General features: G+C 55.9%; 1 protein-coding gene across 2 annotated transcripts in view; it reads left to right on the top strand.

Annotated features, from left to right (window-relative positions):
• The window catches only part of ARHGAP23 (Rho GTPase activating protein 23), a 78618-nt gene that overhangs the window by 30260 nt on the left and 23411 nt on the right, over positions 1-24947 (top strand). For both annotated transcript variants that reach the window (XM_077164599.1, XM_077164600.1), the window contains exons 7-20: positions 1543-2701; positions 4119-4274; positions 4482-4593; positions 4794-4851; positions 6233-6376; positions 11547-11864; positions 13165-13226; positions 13505-13635; positions 14176-14297; positions 14685-14840; positions 17332-17410; positions 20285-20358; positions 20586-20675; positions 21331-21456. In XM_077164599.1, coding sequence (XP_077020714.1) covers positions 1543-2701; positions 4119-4274; positions 4482-4593; positions 4794-4851; positions 6233-6376; positions 11547-11864; positions 13165-13226; positions 13505-13635; positions 14176-14297; positions 14685-14840; positions 17332-17410; positions 20285-20358; positions 20586-20675; positions 21331-21456 — 2787 coding nt within the window. The remainder of the gene's footprint in view (positions 1-1542; positions 2702-4118; positions 4275-4481; positions 4594-4793; positions 4852-6232; positions 6377-11546; positions 11865-13164; positions 13227-13504; positions 13636-14175; positions 14298-14684; positions 14841-17331; positions 17411-20284; positions 20359-20585; positions 20676-21330; positions 21457-24947) is intronic.

Below are 24947 nucleotides of genomic sequence, written 5' to 3'. Positions count from 1 at the left end.
TCCCCACTCTCCAGACAACCAGGGCAAGGAGAGGGAAGGGCGCAGCCTCGGGCTCTGCTGCCCCAGCTCGGATGGGCAGCTGGCCCCAGATGTCAGCATCTGGGGGCCTCGCTTCCCCCCTCCCGCCCCTGCTGGCCGGAGGGTGGGGCCCAGGCATTCCTGTGGTCGGGAGCCAAGGCGGGAGGCCAATCGGGCCGCGGCAGCTGCTGACGCCACCGCCGACGCGGAGAGGCCCCTCCACACCCATCCTCCCCTCCCTCCTCCTCCTGCCAACCGCGAGCGCCGGGTGGGGGCCGAGGGGGGCCGCAGGGAGGGCAGGCTGAGGGGGCCTGGAGGCCAGGCCGGCTGCACGGGGCAGCGGGGCTCGGTGGGGGCGGGAGCAGAGCGGAGGCGGGTCGGGATGCTGCCTCCGCTGTGATCCGGGGAGCCGGGGCAGCCGGCAGGATGGCAGGAGGGAGAGGTATGTGAGTGTCCCCAGCCCCGTGTGCGGGTCCGAGGGGGGCTGAGTGCGCGCGGGGGTGTGGTTTAGCTTGACCTCATCACATGATGTTTGTGCTTGGGACTGGAGGTGTAGTTATTTGTGTGTGTGTGTGTGTGTGTGTCTCATTGTGTTTTGTGCTGTGTGTCTGGGTGTGTATTTGACTGTCTCCTTGTGTGTGTGTGTGTGTGTGTGTGTGTGTGTGATTCCACTCTCCCAGCCTTTGAGACTTAATCCTGAGATAGACCCCCACCCCCACCCCAGGGCAGCTCACCAAGGGCCAACCTGGGCCCAGGCCACAAGGCCACTGTCCCTGGGGGCCGCCTCCTTTTTTGGTTTGGCGTGGGCACCGGCCCTGTCACTCCTCAGCAATGCAGCGCCAGGCTCAGCACCCCGCTCCACATTCCAGGCCCAGGGGTGGTGGAAGGTGGCCCAAGGCCCCTCGGCCGGTGCTGGCCCTGCCCCTAAGCCTGGCCTGGAAGGAGCAGGAGATGGACAAGTTCATCTCCCCAGTGGCCCGGGAGGAGGCCTGCTGCTCCTGCTCTGGTGGGGGTAGGGACAGCCGGGCTCTCCCAGCCTCGGCCCGCCCCGCCCTGGACACACCACTTACCCAGCTTCCTTTTCTGGCATCTGCCACTTTGGCTGGTCGCTGTCAGGGTTCCCAGCTCCACCCAGGGGACTGTGGGCATCACTGGATGTGAGGGAGGGGGCCGAGAGGCGGCTGCGGTCAGCATGAGGAAGGACCACAGAAAACAGATGTTGGAATGTTTGTGGCTGAAGGCGGTCCTTGTCATAAGTCTTAGAGAAATCAGGCACAGCCTCATAGAAACCAGGTGGAGGGAATCCTATCTCTTTCTCAAGTTTGCGGGTGCATGTTGGAGTCTCAGAGGCCTCCTACTTCTTCTTTGTCCTTCCCCTGAACTCTCTGGAGTGCACCCCTTTCCCACTGGACCTGTCCCTTCTGTCTCCTTCCTTCTTTGGGGTCCTTGAGGCCCTGGGACCATTATGTCCTTGTCCTGTGAGGCGGCCCAGCTCTGCTCACCCGTCCCTGTGTTTCTGGCCAGGCCTACTCCCAGGACGCCTACCTGAAGGGGAACGAGCCGTATTCCGGAGAAGCCCGCAGCATCCCAGAGCCGCCTCCCCTCTGCTATCCCCGCAAGACCTATGCCCCGCCTGCCCGGGTCCCTGCCTGGGCCGCCATGGTGCCTGTGCCCCTCTCAGCACTGCCCAGTGACCTGCGGAGTCCTGCTGCCTGGAGTGACCCAGGAGCCCGCGTCCCATCCGCTGCCCCTGTCCACTCGGACACCCCTTCTTTGGGGATGAGCCAGCCCCGCCCCAGTCCTGGTGCCTTCCCTCCCCTCCCCTCGGAGCCCCGGACACCCCATGCCTTCCTGGAGCCAGGCAGCCGGGCACCCCCCAGCAGACTGGAGTGCCAGCAGGCCTTGTCACGCTGGCTGTCGAACCAGGTGCCCCGCAGGGCGGGGGAGAGACGGTGCCCAGCCATGCCTCCGCGGGCCCGCAGCGCCTCCCAGGACCGGTTGGAGGACGTGACTGCCCACCGCCCGTGGCCCTGCTCTACTTCTCAGGATGCCTTGAGCCAGCTGGGCCAGGAGGGCTGGCACCAAGCCCGCTCGGACGACTACCTGAGCCGGGCTGCCCGCTCAGCTGAGGCGCTGGGGCCAGGGGCACTGGTGTCACCCCGCTTTGAGCGCTGTGGCTGGGCTCCCCAGCGTCCATCTGCCCGCACCCCCGCCTGTCCACTGCGGGACCTGCCGGGGCCCCAGGCACCCCCCCAGCCCAGCCTGCAAGGCCTGGATGACGTCGGGTACATCGGGTACCGGAGCTACAGCCCATCGTTCCAGCGCCGGACTGGCCTCCTGCATGCCCTCTCCTTCCGGGACTCGCCCTTCGGGGGGCTGCCCACCTTCAACTTGGCCCAGACCCCTACACAGTTCCCACCGGAGGCCTCCGAGCCACCCAGGGTTGTCCGGCCGGAGCCCAGCACTGGGGAGCCCCCTGCCGAGGATCGCCGTGACGAGGTGGTCCTGAGGCAGAAGCCTCCAACGGGCCGCAAGGTCCAGCTGCCCCCTGCAAGACAGATAAACCTTGGATTTGGTGACGAGCACCCAGAACCAGAGACCAGTGGGCACGGGGAGCGCCTGGGCAAGAAGGTGGCCCCTTTGGCCGCGACTGAAGACTCTCTGGCCTCCATCCCCTTCATCGGTGAGTGACCGTGCAGGTGGCTGTCTTGGGAGGCTTGGATGTCTGTGCCCTGCTGTGTGTCCCACCCACCTGTCTACTGTGGGCAGAGCTTTGGGCTGGCTGCTGATGAGATTGTCTCGTTTCTCTGTCTATCCATTCGTCCATCTGTCCTTCCTTCCTTCCATCTTACCTCCCATTCATTTATCCTTACAATCATCTTTCCATTCACCTTCCCCTCTCCCTCCTCCATCATTCCTTCCTTTTACCCTTTCTTCTATCCTTCCTTTGTCTCTCTCTCTCCTTTGTTCCTTCTATCCCCTCCATCCCTCCAGCAGACTCTGGGTGTGTCTGTTCTCATGGAGAGCATGGGCCAGAAGGGGAGACAGACAATCAGACAAAAATAGCCTGGGGTGTGTGTGTGTGACAGAAGTATAGATGCTCCAGGTTGGGGCATGGCAGCCAAGGAGAGCATCTCGGAGAAAGAACATTTCATCCGAGACTTGAAGGATGGGAAGGATGGGCACTCCCTAGGGGGAGAGTCTTCTAGGGAGAGAGAGCTCAACGTGCAGACACCCCAGGCTATTTTGAGGTGAGGCACGGGTGCTCTTCCAGTTAGGGCCGGGTCCTGAGGGCGGAGGGCACCGGGGCAGGCTTGCCTTTAGAGTAGATGTTGGGCAAGCGAGAGGCAAGAGAGTGGGGAGGCGATTGCCTGGGTGGAGGGTGGTGCCTCATCCTAGTCCCGGGAGTGGGGCCGGAAGAGCAGAAAGAGTTTAGGACTGTTGAACATGATGAGACGTCTGTGAAGCAGCAGGATGGGCTGCGTCTAGGGGTTTGGAAGAAAGACTGAGATGCAAGATAAGGGGACTGGAGCTAAGAGCCAAGCAGTGAAATGCAGGGTCCAGGGATGGAGTGGTGGGCTCACTGCAGGGCAGCGTGGGGACTGAGGGGAGAAGAGCCTGGGGCACTAGGCACAGCCCTGGGCTCCCCCAGCCAGCCCGTGGTCCAGGGGGAGACCCAGCCCCTCCTCTTAGGAAGAGAGGCTCTAGTCTTGGTCTGAGGGGGAGACACACACAGTGCCTGCCCTCAGGAAGCTCCCAGACCAATGGTGGTGACAGTCTCTGCCCTCAGAGTGTCCCCAACCACGGGAAGACCCAACCCCTGCCCTCGGGAGCCCTGTCTGAGAAGGGTGGCTCGGCCCCACTGCGCCGTGCCAGAGTGTGATGGGGAGACACATCTGTTGCTGAGGGGAGAGATTCCTGACCACGGTCTGGTGGGTCGGGCCCCTTGACAATGGACGTGGACCCTGGCGGGGGGTGGGTTGAGGAGCCTTTGGGATGTGGTCCGGGCCTAGACGTGAGGAGCACGGGGCTGGCAAGGCTGGGGATGGGAGGCAGATCCTGCCTTCCGCCACCTCCCCCACCCTTCCCCATCCGTGCAGATGAGCCCACCAGCCCCAGCATTGACCTCCAGGCCAAGCACGTCCCCGCCTCTGCGGTGGTCTCCAGCGCCATGAACTCGGCCCCCGTCCTGGGCACCAGCCCGTCCTCCCCGACCTTCACCTTTGCCGTCAGCCGCCACTACTCCCAGGACTGCAGTGAGTGCTCCCCATGTCCCCAGCTCGTGCTCCCTCTCCCTGCCGGGTCCCCGGGGTCTCTGGTGGGCCTGTTGCCCGATGTCTGGTGCTCTTGCAACTGTCCATGGGGAGAGTCACCTGCTGACCCTGCCTGGATGGGACAGCCCCGGGGACATCCCTGACCTGCTGCCTTGCTGACCATGGGGCCCAAACTGGGTGGCTTTGCAGGCAGCATCAAGGCCGGCCGCCGCTCCTCCTACCTGCTGGCCATCACCACAGAGCGCTCCAAGTCCTGCGATGACGGACTCAACACCTTCCGGGACGAGGCCCGCGTGCTGCGGTGAGCCCTTGTCTGGGTGCGGGGCAGGTGGGGTCACCCCAAGGCTGCCGTGGCTGGGCCGTGGTGGGTCCTCCCCACACCTGGGGCGGTGTGCTCCCTCCCCGAAAGTCCTCTTGGCCTGGGGGATGAGGGGCTGCCAGGAGAGCAGGGGCCTCGCTGTGCTTCCCGCTCCCCTCACCATCCTCGGTGTCATTCCCCAGGCGCCTGCCAAACCGCGTCCCCAGCCTGAGGATGCTTCGAAGCTTCTTCACTGACGGGGTGAGTGGCAAGTGTGTGTGTGTGCGCGTGTGAGTGGGCGGGGGGGAGCCCACCCCCCGCTGCAGAGCACCTCCTGGCTTGTCGCGGGGAGGCTCCGGTGATCTGAAACGAGCCGTGCCCCTCTCCTGTCTTCCCCTTCCTCCCTCTCCTCCCCCTCGTCTCGCCATGGCTCTCTTCTACGTGCTCCCACTCATCACCCTCCTGTCCTACCGAAGACACCATGGTCATGTACCCTCCCACTTCGCACTTGCCGTTCCCTCTACCGGGAATGCCCCTCGCGGCGCCCCCCACCGCCAGCCCCATGGCTCACTTTTTGGCTTCCTTCAAGACTTTCAGTCAGAAGTCCCCCTCTCGGGCAGCACACCAGTGGCACAGAATTCTTGCCTGCCATGCCAGAGCCCCGGGTTCAGTTCCCGGAGCCTGCCCATGCCGTGAGGCCTTCCCTAAAATTCCAGCCGCTACCCCTGAAATTTCGCACCTCCTTTCTTTGCTTTGTGTTTTTCTCCTTAGCATCTTCCGGTGATAATATTTATGTACTTGTCTTGTTTCCTGCCCATCTTCCCAGCTAGAATGTAAGCTCCAGGAGGATGGAGAGTTCGTGTCTCTCATTCACAGCTGTTTCCCTAGTACCTAAAACAGGACGAGGCCCAGGGCAGGTCCTCAGCCATCATTTGCATAGAATCTTCAGGAATGGGGTGGGCACACCGAGAAGGGGTGGCCACAGGGTAGAGACGTGATGGCCCGTCTGGGGACCCAAGGAGACATGGACTGGGGCCCCAAATGGCCTCAACTCTTGTTTGATTGTGGATGGATTTCATCTGGATTTCAAACCCGATGGCATCTTGGGTTAGTTTAGCACCTTGATGATATTATCACCGGCTTCTTCCTTATCACTTCCTCTGCTTACTTTACTCTCCCTTGACACATCACCTCTGTTGCTGGAGTCCTGGTGACACTCTCACTTCCTCCATTTAACTCCTCGTGGACATGACTGCCTGTCATTGACTCAGGCTTTGTTGGTGTTCCCATTTCCCCTGTTTATTTAACTTCTTGTTGACACAACCGCTTCCTCTGTTTACTTAATTCCTCCAAGTCTGTAAAGTTAAGGGAAGTTTTAGATTGTTTTTTGTAATGTGATAAGGCATGTGGTCTGCTGACAGGACATTTCCTTTCCTGCTTTCTGGCTTCCCCATTACGCACCTCTTGTGACCTCAGCACAAGTGGCCCAGAGAGGGCAAACAAGGACCCTGAGGCCACACAGCACATCAGGGTGTGGCACAGGCATACGCTAGGCCTGTGCGGCTGCGCGTGGTCCATGGGCCTCCTGAGATGCTGGGTCTGTGGGAGCCACCCTGAATTGCCTTCTGATGTCTCACTGCAGTCCTTGGATAGCTGGGGCACCTCTGAAGATGCTGACGCCCCTTCTAAGCGACACTCGACCTCTGACCTCTCCGATACGGCCTTCAGTGATGTCAGGAGAGAAGGCTGGTTGTGTTATAAGCAGATCCTCACCAAGAAGGGGAAGGTAAGACGGCCGGAGGAATGAGGCAGGGCGGCTGTGGCCCCTGCAGAGCTCTCCCGCTTCTCCCAGCCCCGCCCCACCCCCAGCCTCAGCAGCCGAGGGGTCCAGCTTAGGCCGCAGCGTGAAGTGCAGGAGTTAAATGTCAGGAAGAATTTCCTGGGGGACTTAAAGAACTCATGAAAAGGAGGTGAACAAAAGACATGGGCTTTGGTGTGGGGTGGATCTAATCGAGTCAGGCTTGGGATTTTGATAAAGTGTTCCAACAGTGATCCTCAGTTGGAAAATCACCCCAAAAATGGCTGCTGAGGATCATGGAAAATGAGCGAGCAAGCCAGGATGGGTCCCCTAGGGGAACTGAGGCCCTGGAAGAAAACAGGTCAGCTCTTTCAAGGCTTTGTGTGTGAGCAAAGATTTTTAGCCTCTATCCTAAGGGCATAGAGAAAGAATCTATTAGAAGACGCCAGAGACTATTTTTTATTTTTTAAGTTTCTTTATTTTGTATTGATATATATTATGTATTCACATACCATGTAATCATCCAAAGTCTACATCAGGGGTTCACAATATCATATAGCTGTGCATTTGTCATCACAATAGAATTTTTCTTTTCTTTTTTTGTGAAAAATAACATACATACAAAAAATAAATTTCAAAGCACATCACAACAATTAGTTGTAGAACAGATTTCAGAATCTGGTATGGGTTACAATTCCACAATTTTAGGTTTTTACTTCTAGCTGCTCTAATATACTGGAGACTAAAAAAGAAATATCAATATAATGATTCAGCATTCATACTTATTTGTTAAACCCGACCTTCTCTGTATAACTCCACCATCACCTTTGCTCTTTCTCCCACTCTTTAGGGGTACTTGGACTATGCCCATTCTAACTTTTTCATGCTGGAAGGGGCTGTCACTGATATGGGGCAGGGAGATGGAACTATCTGATGTTCTAGAGAGGCTGGGCCCTCTAGGTTTCAGGACTTATCTGGTCCAGGGACCTATCTGGAGGTTGTAGGTTTCTGGAAAGTTACCCTCGTGCATAGAACCTTTGTAGAACCTCAAATAAAGCCCTAGGTGTTCTTCACTGTTGGCAGGAATGGTTTTAGTTGGGGGTTGGCAAGCTATGATAGGTGGCAATGTCTAACTGAAGCTTGTGTGAGGGTGACCTCCAGCATAGCCTCTCGACTCTATTTGAACTCTCTCGGCCCCTGATACTTTGTTTGTTACACTTCTTCCCCCCTGACCCTAGAGGTTTTTAAGGGAGGGAATTACTGCTTTCAAAAGACCCCTTTGGCTTCCTGGGGACCAATCCCGGGGCAAGAAGACTAGTTAGGAGCCATTTCAGAGATCCAGGTGAGAGATGAAGGGAGCTTGGACTCTGGGCAGGGGGACGTGGGGTGGGGAGAAAAGTGGGACCCCAGAGTGGGGCAGGCCCCTGGCCATAGGGCACGTATGTCTGGCAGGTGCTATGGGCTGGGAAAGCCCGAAGGAGGGGAGGAGACAGCCAGCCCTGCGGCAGCCCCATGTTGCCCCTCCGAGCAGCCCAGGTGAAGCTGAGCAGAGCAGTCAGGATAAACATGGATTTGAATTTTGAGTGTAGCACGCGTTGCTGGGAGAGCTTGGGTGACGCTCCTATCTATGACTCAGTTTCCTCGGCTGTCAAACAGAGCTAGTAATAATCCCTAGCTCAAAAGCTTGTTGCCCAGAAGTGAATGAGATGACCTAAGTAAAGGGCTTACAGCACACAGGAGCTGCTAGTTGCCTGCTTACTGCTCTCGTCTGCATTTTCCACCCTGCTCCCCTGGGGGTCTTGTGGTACTAGGAAAGAAACTAAGCTTTGAAGTCAGACAGACTTTGAACTCCTGCCTAGCCATTTATCAAGCAAGCAGCCTTGGGCAACCCCCTTAACTCCTCTGAGCCTCACTTTTCTGGTCTGTAAAATGGAGATTATGTTATTTTGCTCCAAAACTGTGGTGAGGATTGAGACATATGGTGTGGGCGGGGTTGGCACACATCTGAGCTCTCCTTGGCCCCCCAGAGAATGACCAAGGGTGCGCTCTCCTCGGGACTCTCTGTCAGTGTCCTGGGATTTTGTGGTGAGGGAACCGGGCCGGCCCTGCCTCCGTGGGCGAGCAGAGAAAGCACATGTTGCATAATAGTGACACGTAGGGGGACTGTTACGATGGGGCCTTCTGGGGCCAGCATGCAATAGACCACCGTGAAGTCAGCGGGCTGGGGGTATGAGCATGCACAAAGCAGGGGCGGGGTGATCTGGGGGAAGGTGGGGAGGGCCTGCTGGGGTTCCAGGGGCTGGGGCACAGAGGGGTGTGCTGGAAGACGAGGTGGGGAGCTGTGGTACCTGGGCCTCGTGGCTCGGGGGAAACCCTTTAAGGGGTTAAATGGTAGGGGGTGCGTGTGACAAGAGACAAACATGTGACTGTGACAAGAGGAGAGAACGCCAGTGCTGCTGTCCAGGTGAGGGGCTGGGTGGCAACCAGGGCCGTGGAGCTGAGGGGAGGCGGCGGTTAGAGGTTCGGCAGAAGGATGGGCGGGGTTTGCTGATGATGGGGGGGCCGGGGAGGGGGGCCCGGGATGACTCCTAATTTGGGCCAAGGGGAGCATGAGGAAGGGAGCCAAGTCTGGACAAACCCTTCCCATCCAATTTTCGAGCCTCTCCGAGGGCCCCTGGGAGAGCTGCTCCTCCTCCCTGCCAGGGGTCCAGTCTCCCAGCTCTGGCTGGCCCCTGCCGCCTGCCTCAGTGTTTCCTGGGCAGGGAGAGGAGCTGGCCCCTTCCTGCTCACGGGTCAGTTCCGGAGGACGGGGCTTCCCTGCTTTCATTGCCAAAGCCCCCAGAGTGGATTTTGGAGACCGTGCGGTGTCAGGTGGAGAAGGGGGTGGGAGCTGACCCAGCCCTGCAGCCACAGACCCAGCTTGGAGCTGGAGTCACCTCAGGGACCAGCTCGTTCAGCCTTCGTTTTGTGGGCGGGGGACGCTGATGCCAGGGAAGGGGGCTTGACTGGTCCAGAGTCACCCAGCTGGTTCAGTCTCAGATCCACCTTGCTCTGCCACATCCATTCTCCCTGGAGGGCCCTGCTGTCTCCCTTCTCTGACCAGCCCTGTCCTGGTCCAGTAGGTCTGTGATGGTGGTGGTGGGGCTCTTAGCGTAGGTCACCTAAGTGGGAGGCCGGACATGGACTGTGTCCATCCTGCTGGCCGTGGAGTGTCCTCACCTGGTTTGCTCGGAGCAGGGGCTTGTGTTGTGTAGTGGTGGGCAACCAGCCCAAGGAAAGGAGCCCCCAGGCTGTCTGGGGAGGGAGCCCTGAGCATCATTAATTCATTTATTCTGTAAGCACCGAAGTACACTTTCCCTGCACCTGTCACGGCTCTAGGCTCTGGGATGTGGAAGTAAGAAAGCAGACCAGCTCCTGTTCACTAGGAGAGAGCATCAAACGGGATGCAGTGAGCACCAAGGGAAAGCAAGCAGGGTGATGTGATCGGCTTTAAATGGGGAGGGAGGGGAAGCAGCCTTTGGAAAGAAATGCCCAGGAGAGGCCTCACCGAGGAGGTAGTGTGGGTGATGTTTGAGCGAGAAAAAGGCGGCAGCATGCAGCTGTGAAAGGAGAAGCTCCAGAAGGAAGAGCAAGTCCAAGGGCCCAGAGAAGGAAAGCCTGGGCTTGTTCGGGGAACTGGAAAAGGCCCCTGTGGCTCGACATTGTGAGAAAGAAGGAAGGAAGAGGAGGAGTTAGGAAAGAGGCAGGGGCCAGATTGCAAAAAGTCTTGGATTTGATTCCAGGAGGGAAGGGAACCCAGGAGAGGGTGTGAGGCAGGGACAGACATGTCTCATTTAAAATAGCCACTACCATGACGTGGAGGATGGATGCAGGGGGTACACGTGGAAACCTGGAAGCTTTTTGCAGTTGTCCAGGCAAGAGTTGTTGATGGCATGGACAAGGGTGGTGGCAGTAAGGATGGTGGCATGTGATATTCTGGAGGCGAAAGTTATGACTTCCTGGTGCGTGGGATGTCGAGGGCGTGGCTTAGCTAAAGCTGAGAAGATGGGGCAGGGAGGGTGGAGGAGAGATTTGGAGAAAATCAAGTGCCATGTTGTAGGCGAGCAGTGTTTGAGGTGTCTGTGGGCCGTCCAAGGGGAGAAGCCGTGCCCGCAGGGAGGCTCGGGGCTGTGGCTCAGGGGGCCCCGCAGCCAGGGGTGTGCACTTGGGAATTGCCAGCAGCACGTGACCCGGAGTTAAAGCCACAGGTGTAGATGACCCCTGTGGGACAGGAGAGCAGCGAGAGGAGGGCCCAGACCAGGGTCACCCCCCTTTGGGACAGGTCCCTTCACCTCAGCATCATTGACATTTGGGGCCAGATAAGTCTTTGTGTGGGGACTGCCTGTGCACTGGGGGGAGTCTAGCAGCGTCCTCTGCACCCCAGATGCTGCAGCTCCATACTCAGCCCCTCCCCAAGTGGACAACTGAAAATGTCTCCAGACATCATCGTGTCCCCTGGGGGCGAGGATGGAGGATGTGTGGGGAGGGGAGCCAGTGGAATTAGGAAGAAAACTAGGGAGTAGGATCCTGGATGCCAGAAGAGGGTTTGGGGAGGGAAGAGGTGGCCAGCTATGTCAGAGGCCGTGGAGGGGTTAAGACGGGGGCTGAGAAGCGGCCACTGCCTTCAGCAGCATGGAGGTCCTTGACAAGAGCAGTTTCCAGGGAAGGAGACGCTGAGCGAGTGTAGACAACTCTTGACCAGTTTTGCCGTGAAGGGGGAGGTGGACTCAGAATGGTTTTAGGATTTTTTGAAGGTGGTCAGGCTGGGTAGAGATGGCTAGTGGCCATCCTGGAGCTTCCAGTTGGGTCTCTGGGGCCTCTTCAACCCAGATGAGTCTTGGTGGTGGTATGTGAAAAGCGAAAGAAGATCGGGGATCCTCGGTCTGGGGGGAGTGAGGACGTTGGGAAGGGGTGTCAGGCAGGTGAGGGCAGGTGTGGAGCAGATGGGGTTCTGGGGGGTGCATAGGGTGAAGGGTCCCAAGGCCTGTCCACTGTCTGCTGCCTCTAGGGCCCTCTCCAACTCAGGGGCCGGGGGAGCAGGCCTGGCTTTTCACAACCTCCCCCACCCTGTCTCTCTGTGTCCTCCCTTCCCCCTCCCGCCACCCTTGTCTCCCTGCAGAAAGCGGGCGGCGGCCTGCGCCAGTGGAAGCGGGTGTACGCCGCGCTACGGGCGCGCTCGCTCTCGCTGAGCAAGGAGCGGCGGGAGCCCGGGCCGGCGGCGGCGGGGGCTGCGGCGGCCGTCGCAGGTGAGGACGAGTCGGCGCCCGTCTGCATCGGCTCCTGCCTGGTGGACATCTCCTACAGCGAGACCAAGAGGAGGCACGTGTTCCGGCTGACCACCGCTGACTTCTGTGAATATCTCTTTCAGGCTGAGGACCGGGATGACATGCTGGGCTGGATCAGAGCGATCCGGGAGAACAGCAGGGCCGAGGGCGAGGTGAGGGCGGCCGCCCAGCTCCAGCCGGGCCCGGGAGGGCACGGGGCAAGGGCTCGGCCAGTCCCCGGGGGCCGCCTCTCCCTGCTGTGGGACCTCATTGACCCTCTGAGCCTCATTTTCCTCCTCTGTAAAATGGGCTAACCGGAGGACAGCTTGCAAACCTGTCTACCTGGGTTTGGGTGCGAAGATGAAATGCACAGACGGTGCCTCACGGAGGACCTGGCACCTTGGTGCTCAGTAACTGGCAGTAGCAATAATAACTGTAATAATCTGAATAAGAACAATAATTATTGTTATTACTGCCTTGGGCAGGCTCTGGCACGGAGACATCAGCTCCAGGCCAGCCTCAGCTTCTCCCAGGAGGTACAGGAGGCGGGAACCTTATGGAGGGGTGTATTAGAAAATGAGGAGCTTCTGCCCCCAAACTGCCTGGCACCCTGGCAGCAGTGGGATGAGCAGGCTGACCTTGGGAGGAGGTCAGGAGGCTTGGCTCTTGGCAGCAGGTAGGCAGGGGTTGACCCGAGAGCTTTGGCAGGGACTTCGGGAGACTTAAAAAATGGCGTCCCCTCCTCTGGGCAGCCACAGCTGCCTGCCTGGGTGCAGCCTTGGCGTGTGGTCCCAGCTGTGCCTCTGCCCCCACTCACCCCCTTGGCTAGGTGCCTAGGCAAACCAGCACAGTGCAATCTGGGGGTCCTGGCCCTGAGGCTGGGTTCTGCCGAGAGGGCAGTGTGCCTACGGTCCCTGTCCGGGAAGCCATCTGCCCTGGCCATGGGGAGAGGGGGTGCTGGTACCCAGCCCCCCAAACCATAGCCCTTCTTGCTGAGGGCATACCCTTCCGCTGAACTGGGCTCTGCCCTCTGCTGACCTCATCTTTTCCCATGACAGGAAGGAAAGTATCCAGAGCCCTTGCTGTGGGGGAGCTTGGCTGAGCTGTCCCCTACAGGGCGGTCGGGATCCCATGCCACCTTGATTATCATAATAGCTGCCCCTCTGGGCACCTCCTCTGTGCCTGCCAGGACTGCAATGAGTGCTACATGTCTAATTCTTTACCCCAGCCCTGAGGGTGCCATATTCTCTCCCCATGTTACTGCTGAGGAGACTGAGGCTCAGAGAGGCTAAACAAGTTACCCAAGGCCACACAGCTGGTGAGGGGTGACCGGGACATGAGCCCTGGTCCTTCTCGCTCCAGGGCCTGTGCTCTCCACCCGGCAGATGGAGGCCGGGACCGGGGCCAGGGAGGGGCTGGGGTGGGCTGGACGTGAGCACTGATGTCGGCGCTCTCTTCTTCCTCTCGCTCCAGGACCCCGGCTGTGCCAACCAAGCTCTGATCAGCAAGAAGCTTAATGATTACCGCAAAGTGAGGTGAGGCCCGGGGCCCCTCCATGAGCAGTCCCCACCCTGGGCTGGGATTCCTGGCAGAGGATGTCCTCTTGGCCCCCCTCCAGGCCTGCGGCCAGTCCCCGGGTGGCTATCTGCTGGGGCAGGAAGGGTGGCAGGGCCATGCAGGGGCCCCAGCCCCAGACAGGCATCCAGGCATTGCCTCAAGGATGGGGGAAGGTCAAAGTGGTGGGGGGCCAGGGTAGGTGGCATGTGGGCAAATTTTGATAAAGGCCCCTCCTCTTCCCCTGTTTCCTCCGCAGCCATAGCTCTGGGCCCAAAGCTGATTCCTCCCCCAGAGGCTCTCGTGGCCTGGGGGGGCTCAAGTCTGAGTTCCTCAAGCAAAGCACTGCTCGTGGCTTCAGGCCTCAAGATACGCCCACAGGGAGCAAGGGTAGGAAGGTTGCTGCAAAGAGGGGGTGGTGTGGTGTGTGTGTGTGTGTGTGTGTGTGTGTGTGTGTGTGTGTGTGTGTGTGTGTGTGTGTGTGTGTGTGTGTGTGTGTGTGTGTGTATGGGGGTGGGTGGGGGTGTTCTCTGCGCTCTGCTCGTGTATTGTCAGGGGCCGGAGGCTCACCTTCTCCGGAGTCAGCCTCCTCCACCTTCACACATTTTTGGCTGTTAGAAAGCATTTCCTTTGGTTGTACCAGAACCTGAGACGTCTACCTCCTGGTCTTAGTTTTAGCCCTTGAGCCCACACAGAAGTCCTTACATTATCCTGAGGATTCTCCAGGGTAAACACTCCCATCCCTTTGCCTCCTTGGCTTGAGATATCATTTCCCATCAGCCTGCAGCATCTCGATCGCTTCTCTGATGGGATCTCCATGTCCGAACTGGTGTGAATGTGGCGTGTGAGTGACTATGACCATGTGTGGCTGCTGCCCCTCCCTAGACCCCCCCAGCTCACCCTGGCTCTCTCTGTTTTCCTCCACCCTAGATGACAGTGGCGCTGCCCCCAAAGTCCCCTGGGGCATCAACATCATCAAGAAGAACAAGAAGGTGGCTCCGAGGGCATTTGGGGTGCGGCTGGAGGAGTGCCAGCCAGCCACGGAGAACCAGGTAGGCCTCCACCGCCCTCCAGAGCAGGCAGGGATGGGGGGAGACTGAGGCACAGAGGGTCAGAGCTGCAAGGAACTTTGGAACCTGCTGTCTACCTCATAGTATAGATACAGCTGGAGAAAGCCCAGAGAAGGGAAGGGGCCACCCTGGATGGCCCAGGGAGGGAGCAGCTGAGCTAAGGCACAGCCCAGAATCCCACACTCCCTGCCCAGCAATTCTCTGACCATGATGAGGTTCGAGGGCCTCTGGTCCCCTACACAGGGCTCCCGGCAGCAGCTCTGCTTGCATTGCCCCATCTCGGTTTCCCCACCTCTGCTGCTCCTGCCCGCCACACCGGCTTGAGCTGTCCTTACCCTTCCTCATGTCCTGTCCTGCCTGTGTCCCCAGCGCGTCCCCCTGATCGTGGCTGCGTGTTGCCGCATCGTGGAGGCTCGGGGGCTGGAGTCCACGGGCATTTACCGAGTGCCTGGCAACAATGCCGTGGTGGCCAGCCTGCAGGAGCAACTCAACCGCGGGCCCGGGGACATCAACCTGCAGGACGAGGTGGGTGCGACTCGGGGGGCTGCAGGGGCCTACAGAGAATGTGAAGGGCACTCTGCTCAGGGGGCTTTGTGGGGTTGATTGTGTGGGTTCACTGTACCTTGCAGTGGTCCAGGTCACCAAGATGGGCTAGAGGGGCCTACCCTGGGGACCACTCCAAAACTGAGGCTCAGCAATGAAATTCAGTTGTGGCCTGGGGAGCACCAGACCTAGCTGTGCCTTTAGGGTCAGTAGAGGTCACAGAACACCTGTCAAAAGCCAGGTAGCAGCAGTCCAGGCAGAGGGAATGGTGCAGGTAACGGTGGAGATGTATTTTTCTGTAGAGGGTCAGACAGTAAAATATTTTAAGCTTTGAGGACCATGTGGTCTCTGTTGCATATTCTTTTTCTTGTTCTTTTTTTGTAAACAATTCTTTAAAGATGTGAAAAAATATTCTAATTCAAGGGCTGTTAAAAACAGGCTACTGGCTAAAATTGGCCTGTGGGCCATGGATTGTGGGCTCCAGGCTTAGAGGAAGGAGAGTCCGTGCTGTTTTCAGGAGTGGCGGGCAGTTAGTGGCTGCATCATGGGAAGACAAGAAGTTCAGCAGATGAGATGAAACCAACTTGTAAAGGGATCCGATGACCTCACTTAAGAGTTGGCGGCAGGACCGGTGGTTCTAGAACGTGTACTCTAGAGTTCCGGGGCTGGTGGTACTGGTTCCTGGCAGTACTGGGAGTAGGGCTGCTTTTGGAGCTTGAGGACAGGAGATATACTTGGCAGTGGCCCCACTGGATTTGGGGTGATGATAAGATACTTGCACGGGGATGATGGCCGTAATTAGGCCTTGAGAATGGAAATGCAGTCACACTGGGGCGTGGAGGAGAAATGGTTGAGGGAGTGCCCAGTGAGGCCCCTTTGAGGTATCTGAGGCCAGGCTCTGAGTGGGGCACAGGAGAGGGCAGCTCAGGAAAGGCTGGAGCGAGGAGCAGTCACTCGCCTGCAGGAGGGCTCCAGAAAGAAGGAGCAAGGCCTTAGGGTTGTACATGAAACAGCCGCACGTGAGGCCCACGCAGCAATGATGCAAGGAGGTCAGGAGCTGCCCTGTGAAGAGGGCGGCTCTGCAAGGAGGGACTCAAGCTGCACGGGACAGCTGGTCGGAGCCAGGGCCCAGGGTGGCGTGGGGTGATGGTCAAGTGTATTGGGTATGTTGTTTTGTCTTAGACATCAGTGGCGTTGTGTTGCGCTTAGGAAGAGTGTGTTGTTTGTGGGGTTGTCTGGCATCAAGCTGTAGATCCCTTGTGCGGTGAGTGTGTATGTTGTCGCGTTGTGCCTCTTCGTTGTGGGTATCATGTTGCTTTCTGGGACTGAGTTGGGAGCGGCTCCCATCCCAGTGGTGGGCCCTGCCCGCTCTGCAGTGCAGGGTGCTGGTGCCCCCTGCTGGTGGCCAGAAGAGACAACAACCTGGCCCTTCATTCATCCTGGTGTTCCACAACCATCTGTTTAGACGAGGGTTTCTCAACCTTGGCACAGTTGACATTTGCGCCAGATAATTCTTTGTTGTGGGGGGGGGGGGGTGCCTGTGTATCAGCGGAAGTTTAGAAGCATTCTTGGCCTCTACCCACGAGATGCCGGGGAACCCCCAGTCGCGACAACCCAAAATGCCTCCAGACATTGCCAAAGGTCCTCTGGGGACAAAACCGCCCCGGTTGGGAACTGCGCATTTAGACCATGTAAGTGCCGGGCTGACTGTGCCAGCTCAGTGACGAGAATGCAGGGGAATAAACAGACATGACCTCCGAACCCCAGGAGCTCGCAGCCCTGCGGAGAGATGGGCACGGACAAGGGAACATAGTGATAAATTGTGATAAGTGCCATGGGGGAAACAAAGTCAGGGCTGTGGTGTAGAATGGTGGGCAGTGGTGGTGCTGTGTTAGCCGTGGTGGGAAGGGGAGACCCGTCTGAAGAGGCGGAATTCAGACAGGATGAGGACCCAGCCCTGGAAAGGGCAGGGGAAGGAGAATTCTAATTGGGGGAACATTAAGTGCAAAGGGCCTGAGACAGGAAGGAGCCAGGTGAGACTGACTGCGTGTTATGGAAACTAACACTTTGGGAAGTAAGGAGAGACTCTTCACCCGATGGGGAGCACCGGAGAGGCAGGATCTGAGCCTGGCACTAGTGGGTGTGATGGAGAGATGATGGGTGAGTGGACATTCTGAGCCACCCCCTGGCCCAAAGAAGCCACCTGGTACTTTCTGTGGGTGGGGGCAACTATTGGAGTCCTCTGGGATGGCTGGTGCAGGGAGGGGCTGGGGCCAGGTGGTGGAGGGTCCAGGCCTCAGCTGGGGACTCTGTTCCACTGCTGAACCCTAATAAGTGAGGCCCGGAGAGGAACTTGGAGCAAGTAGCTCCCTGGGTGGGCCTGGGCGGGGCTGGCCGCGGGGGCTTGGGGGGTGGAGGCACGGGCACCTGGGCTCGGCCTGGCTGCAGTCTGATTCCTTTGCCCCCTCCCCAGCGCTGGCAAGACCTCAATGTCATCAGCAGCCTGCTCAAGTCCTTCTTCCGAAAGCTCCCCGAGCCTCTGTTCACCGATGGTGAGTAGGGGGTTGAAGAGGGGGAGGAATGGTGCCTGTTGCACCCCCACTGCTTTGGTTATTTTGTGGGTTGACTTTACTTATTTTTTTTTACTTGACATTTGTGTGGAGATAATTGTAGATTCACAGGCAGTTGTAAGAAAGAATATAGAGAGATCCCTTGTATACTTTGCTCAGTTTCCCCCAAAGGTAATACTTTGCAAAATTCTAGTATGACATCACAGCTGGGATACTGACATTGATCGATCCATGAATCTTATTCAGATTTCCCCAGGTTTTTTCATTGGATTTTTTTATTGAGATAATTGTAGTTATCATATACAGTTCTAAGAAACAATACAGTTTTTTTTTTTGATAAAAACTTAGTGCAGATACAAATAACGTAACAGCAAAGGTCCTTGTCATTCTGCTCCTCCTGTTCCCCAGAGGTGACAGCTAACATATTCTGAGCAGTGACTCTGGGCCAAGCGCTACTCCTTACAAGTCCGTGAGGTAGAAGCTATCATCTCTACTTAACATAGGAGGAAACAGGCACAGAAAGTTTAAGTGACTTGCCCAAGGTCACACAGGTTGTAAATGACAGAACCAGGAGATCAACCCCATGTATTTGGCTCCAGAGCTCTGCTCGACTAAGCCCAGCTGCTTAGTATCAGTGGGTTGTGTATCCTTCCAGCCCCTCTTATATGCATGGCGAAGACACGTGTGCGTACATGTGTCTACATAAGGTTTGGAATTGACGGAGTTCCGTGGTTTGCTGGCAAATGGCTAATATCTGGTTATCCAGGGAAAAAGCTCTGAATTGTAATGTTCGCTGCTTTCCATGATGTAACTCCTCCCACGCTAACTTATTTCAAGCTAACAACCTGATGCCGCCAAAGTGGAGTCTGGAAGAAATGCACACGATGGCTCTCAGAGCCCACAAGAGCCGCTGGAGCACCGCGCAGTGCAGTTGCCCTTAGCAAAAGCAGGGTTGTAATGTTGAGATTCATTCATGCCAGTTCGCAGTACTCTATCTCATTCTTCTTTTAAATCATCCACGTAGTGTTCCCTAGTCTGAACAGGCTATAATTTCTTCAATCACTCCTCTATTGATGGATGTTGAGGTTGTCTTCAAATCTGTGCTGTTATAAACCACATTGCAATGACTTTCCTTGAACACATCCTTGCCCCCCTGGATGAGTGTCCTCTGAGTAGAGTCTTAGATGTCCACTTGCAAGGTCAAAGTCCTGGTGAACATTTTTTTTTTTTTAATTTTTTATTTTTTTAATTTTTTATTTTTTTTATTCTTTTTTACATGGGCAGGCACTGGGAATTGAACCCGGGTCCTCGGGCTTGGCAGGCAAGCATTCTTACCTGCTGAGCCACCGTGGCCCGCCCCCTGGTGAACATTTTTAAAAGCTAACGTCAGGCGGGCAACTGTGGCTCAGTGGCAGAGTTCTCACGGGCCGTGCTGCAGACTCGGGTTCGATTCCCGGAACCTGTCCATGTGAGAAAAAAAAAAACTAATGTCAAATAGTGCCCTGAGAAGGAAACCCCAGTTCCCACTTCCACTAATAGCATAAAGGGGGGGTTTGTTTCCCCACAGCCCCATCATCACTGGATGTTATTAATGCTTTAAAATTCTGCTAATCTGATACGGGAGATGGTATCTCATTATTTTCGTTTTCAGTTTTCTCCTTGCTAGGGAGATTTAAATATCTTTTCATTAGTTTATTGGCCTTTTCTATTTCCTTTCTAATTACCCATTCATAATATGTGTTCATTCTCCTATGGGGTTATTTATCTTCTTTTCTTACTGATTTGTAGGAGACCAGCTCTTTGTATATTATGAATTTCAACCCTTTCTTAGTCTCTGCAGAGCTTTGCTCTTGGTCCGCCATTTGCCTTTTGACTTTTCATAATGGAAACTAAAAGCAGTTTTTAAACAAATGCAGTCAAAGCTGTTCACCTTTCTGTAATGGATCCTGCATCTCATGTTAAGGAAGGCCTAAATAAGTATTTTCTTATTTTTTCCCAGTATTTTTATAATTTTTTATTTTGAGCTCTGTAATTCAATTAAGTTTGTTGATGTAGTACGTGAGCTAGAAATGAAACCTTTCCCCCCAAAGGATAGCCAGTCCTTGACACGTCCATCCTTCCCTGCTGATTTGAAGCGCTGCCTTTACCACATGGCAGGTTCCTGCGGGCTGCTTCCCTCCTTCCCGTCCTCAGGGCGCCTCATGGGTCTGTTTCTCCACCAGCGCCATCGCTTTAGCCATGCTATCTTTTTAGTATATTTCCATTGTGGTAGGACAAATCCTCCTTCATCATTCTTCCTTTAAAAGGAATCCTTGAGCGGGCCATGGTGGCGCAGCAGGCAAGAATGCTCGCCTGCCATGCCAGAGGACCTGGGTTCGATTCCCGGTGCCTACCCATGTAAAAAAAGAAAAAAGGAATCCTTGGTTATTCTTGTGCATTTACTCATCCATATGGATTTTAGAATAAATGTGCCACATACCATTTTCTGACCTTCTGAAGGGACGTAGAGAATCCTGACACGGGAGTGGGGTCTTGAGGCTGAAAGGCTCCTCCGCCTTCTAGACACACTTTCTCTTCTGACCCGCCGAAACTTAGTGTCCCCGAGCCTGAGGCAGGAGTCCCTTTGCCAGTGTCGGCATGCAGCTAAGGTCTCATTTCCTCCCGACAACACCCTGGTCTACCACGCAGGCAGCTGTGGGAGCTCTTCACAGAAACCCGAGGTCACGGGCGTGGGGGAACGTAGCACGCTGACCTCCCAGGCCCCTCGGCCGGTGAGGGCGGCCCCCAAGCAGCCCACCCCGAGAGTGTGAGGAGAGGCTACCCCCACCTCTCTAACGAGTCTTCACTGTGTTCCAGACAAATACAATGACTTCATTGAGGCCAATCGCATCGAGGACTCGAGGGAGCGGATGAAGACGCTGAGGAAGCTGGTAAGGAAGGAGACACTGTAGGGGGTGGCAGGGAGAGCGCTACTTGTCCCAGGAGGAGCAGGCACCACTGACCCCTTGGTGGCCTGGGCAGAGCCCTTCTCCACTCTGGACTTCAGTTTCCCCGTCTCTTCAGGGGTGGGGATGCAGAGGGTAGATCCCAGAGCCCCTGCAGGGGAAGGGGCAGGGGGTAACACAGCCTGGCCCCGGCTCTTCTCTCTCCCGCCCAGATTCGGGATCTCCCAGGACACTACTATGAAACCCTCAAATTCCTCGTGGGCCATCTCAAGACCATTGCTGACCACTCAGAGAAAAACAAGGTGTGTGGGGGCTTCAGCGTGGAGTCTGGGGGAGGGAAGCACAGGCTTTCCTGGGTCTGCTCAGCATAGTCAAAGCTCCTCCAGGACAGATAAACTAAAGCCCCACTAGGCATGCCTTTCTCCTTAGAGGTCACTGTGTCCCCTCTTCATCCCTTTTGTGCTGGCTCCTGAGTTTCAGAGGGTCTTCCAGGCAGCCGGCCTCCCTGTGTCTGCTGGAAGTCCATATTCTGACCTAGCTCGAATCCCTTTGTTATAGTATGTCTTTTGGTGCTGCAGGAGGAAAGTGAGGGGAGCTGTAGGATTTCTCCTAGTCCTAAAATACCCTTGGGACCTTTGACGTGTCCTCACTCCAGGGTCTCCTACTTCTTGCACGGGGAGGTCCTGCCTGCTCAGGCCTGCCCTGTATGGATGTGCAGGTTGGGCACTGCCCATGGCTGCCCAGCCTGGGGGTGAGTGGCACTGAAATCTGGCCTGTGCTCCTCTTGCTGAGCACCTCCGTGCCCACGCAAGGGGGCATCTCGTCCCTAAGCTTGGGACATCTCAGGGTGTGATTGGGGAAGGTGCCCCAAGGGGCCTGGAGTGAGGGAGGATCAGGAGGTGCTAGAGGTCAGCCCAAAGGGAAGTTGACCCTGACTTGTGTCTCTCCCCTGGCCAGATGGAGCCCCGGAACCTGGCCCTGGTCTTTGGGCCGACGCTGGTGAGGACATCTGAGGACAACATGACGGACATGGTGACCCACATGCCTGACCGCTACAAGATCGTCGAGACGCTGATCCAGCACGTAAGCGGCTTGCCCTGGGTGCACCCTTTGAACCCAGGCCCGCGTCCCTCTGAGCACCTCACTTTTGCTCAGCCCAGCTCTGCTCAGGGAAGAATTAGGCAGTTTAGGACTTGCTGCTGGGACGGCGAATGCCCTTTGAAGCATTAGGCTGCGTTGCAAGGCAACGCAAGAGGGGACCCTGAATCCCAGTTGTACTGGAATGTTGGGTCCAGCAGGAGAAGCAGGAGGCTCCTGAGTTCCAAGATGGCCATGAGTGGGAGGGAGGAGGAAGATCAGGGAAGGTGCTCCTGGGGTGAAACGTGGAAAGGGTGAGTTGAGGCGGGCTTTCCGAAGGTGGCCCCAAGGAGAGCTGTCCTTTAGAACTGGGCAGACGGGTGCAGAGGCAGGACTCTGGCCTGGAAGTCAGAAGGCCTGGGCTCTAGTGACGGTTTCCCAGCAGGTCCCCTGAGGCTTCAGGGGGGTAATGGTGATGGCCAGGGTCAGAGGTAGGTGGGTGGGGCAGGTAGAGAGCCTGGGCCTGCAGGCAGGGGACTGCACTGGTGTCGGTGTCCCTGGTGCCTGGAGGCACTGAGAGCCCTGTGTTTCAATGTGTTCTTGTATTGCTCAGATTGGCCAGCAGAGGGCGCAGGAGCCCCTGGTCCTCCAGAGCCAAATCCAAAGGCAGCACTGCCCTCTTTGCTGGAGTGCTCAGGAGTGATTTTATGAATCATCTTAGGCTATCCATTTCCAAATGTTTGTACAGCCTGTGCTCCCAGTTTGCAAAAGATGAAACCAGACCCTCCTCCTTTCAGAAGATAGTAGATTAGGAGCTGGTCAGCCCTCCCCCACCTCATAGACACTATAGGGAAGGGAATTCAGGTCGTGTTATCCCCATTTTACAGATGAGAAAAGTGGGGCTCTGAAAAGCACAGGGATTGGCTCAAGGTCACACACCTAATAAATGGCAGCCCCAGGATTTCCAAGCCTGCTTAACTAAAGCCCCTGCCCCACATACACACACTGGGAGTGTAGCCCTCTGGGTCCTGGACTCAGCTTTTGGAGCGAGGGAAGCTGGCAAGACTCAGGGAGGTGAGGCAATGGGGCCCGGGTTGACTTTAGTCATGTGCCCTGCTTTCACCGCGTGGTCAGGGTCCCAGCCACAGGGAGGAGCAGCGTGACCCGTTCTCAGCCCAGCTCTGGGACCCGCAGCCTGGATGCCCACTTCCGAGCGTCAGGGAGGCCAGGGCCCTGGGCAGTGGTGGGCTCCTGATGAGGCCTTGGTCGGAGGTAGCTCTCCCCCTCGGAAAAGCTCAGTGCCCCAACCCGATGGGGAGTTTCTGGCACCTCCCATGAGTGTGTGCTTTGGGGAAGAGAGTGTGGCTGCGCTGGGGTTCCTAGAGGAGCCTCTGGAAATCTCGGACCTGTTGTTGACTGGAGTGCTCAGGAGCAGCAGCCTCCAGGAAGCAGGGGGGCCTGGACCGTTTCTACTCACCCTCCCCCACAGCCCTAAGGGGGGTCCCAATCCTCGGGCAGCCCCACATCCAGGTAGGGTTAGGGCAAAGTATGTTTGCCTTGTTCGTAAGTGTGTTCAAAGTACTGAGCCTTGTGCCTAGCCACAGTAAATACTCATTGTTCGTTAAATGAATGAATGAATGAATGAGTGTCATGCTGGGCTGGACTTTCGCCCTCAGGGATTCATTTCTGAGAACTGACCGAGCTGGTGACTCTCCACTCTCCTCCTCCTTGGCGTTTGAGCATAACCAGCCAGGGACGGATGTCAGGGGGACGCGTTCCACCCTGCCCGGGCCCGGGACACCGTCCATCCAGGTTTGCCCTGGCCTGTCTAGGCCGAGGCTCTGCAGGCTGGGAGCAGCAGAGTCATGAAGCCAGGTGTGATGGAACTTGTGCAGAGCCTGCTTTGGCTCTGTCTCCCAACCCCCAGGCCATTGGGGGAAGGCTGGAGTTAGTGGGTCACCCCTGCTTGGAGTTTCCCCACCCCTGCTGGGCTCTGAGGCTGGCTTCTTTGGGCCCATCCCCAGGCTTCCTCTGGTCAGCTTCTCCCTGGGGACCGCACCCTTTAGTAATGACAGCTAACGTTCATTATGCGCGAACACTGTGCTGTTCTAAACCCTTACCGCATTTTAATCCTCACCCCAATCCTAAAGTAGGTGCTCATATTAGGCCCATTATATAAATGAGTAAATAGAGTCGGAAAGGTAAAGTAATTTGCCCAAATTACTTGAACCTGAGAAAACTGACTCCATTTCTCACATCATCTTTCTCTCTTCTTTTCTCATGTTCTTTTCTCTTCTGTTTCTTTCTTGCTTCTCTTCTGGACTTCCTGTACCAGGAAGTACGTGAGTTAGCCATATGCCTCAGTTTGTAGGTGCGGTCACAGTCCGCTTTGCAAGTCCCGCATTTCACCCTTCATTCCTGACTGTGCTCCCCTCCTCCGATGAGCACCCTCTCTAATAGGCTAATCTGTGTCCCTGCAACCTTCCTTCCGTTTTAGATCTATGGATATCCTTACATATACATCATATTCTCTATGTTTTAAGTCCACTCAGAATGGGATTGTGAATTGCCTGTTCCTATTCTCAGCCCATTGCAGGAGGGCTTTTTTCATTTTAAATGCTGTTTTGCAAACTTTCTTTTATACTGGCCACTTAACAACCCCTTACTGGTTTCATTCATTTTCTCCAGTCACCTGTCTGGTACCTTTGTCTAGAATATGGTTCCCCATCAATTAATCTCAAGTCCTTTTGTGGACTCTCTGGTTCTCATCTGACCTGGAGAATAATTCACCACCTATAGGTCACAAAGATATTCCCCTACATCAGCTTTATTTTTCACATTTAGTCTTAATAATCCATTGGCTTATTTTCCCACATAAGTGTTATATTTTTATTTGCATTTTCTAAATCCTTTGTGTGGTTCATTTCTAGACACTTTATGTTTTGTTGCTCTTGTGCATGGCATGTTATTTTCTGTTATCTTTTCTACTTGGTTGTGAGGCAGATTGGCTTTTTGTTTTTTAATTTACCTTGTGAAAATATAAGTCTCTTACCATAAATTTACCCATTCATTCATTCATTCATTTATTATTGATTTCCGAGAGGAACAGGCTGAAGCTTACCGATGCATTGTTAACAGTGGCCAATGGTTAAGGATCATAAACATGCCTGTAAATTGTAAAGCACTGAACCCAGAGCAAAGAGGCATCAATTCCCCGGTCTCACAGGGTTCTTGTGAATCCTGAATATCATTATCTTCACTTAACAGAGGTGGAATGTGGCCCTAGAAGCTTGCCCAAAGTTGCAGGGCTAATTAGTACCAAAGCTAGAATTTGGTGGAACCTAAATCTGTTTGATTCCAGAATTCATCCTTGAACTTTCATACCACATTGTCTGCCTCTTTAAAGGGATACACGGTTTAATATTTTTGATGTTGTGTCTTTTGACTTTCTTACTCTCTCTGAGTTACATTGAATTTGAGTTTGATAGAGTACAGAT

This window comes from Tamandua tetradactyla, chromosome 6, assembly GCF_023851605.1.
Source record: "Tamandua tetradactyla isolate mTamTet1 chromosome 6, mTamTet1.pri, whole genome shotgun sequence".
Classification (NCBI taxonomy): domain Eukaryota; kingdom Metazoa; phylum Chordata; class Mammalia; order Pilosa; family Myrmecophagidae; genus Tamandua; species Tamandua tetradactyla.
Note: the sequence above shows the minus strand (reverse complement) of the source record. Positions and strands in the feature narration are given on the sequence as shown.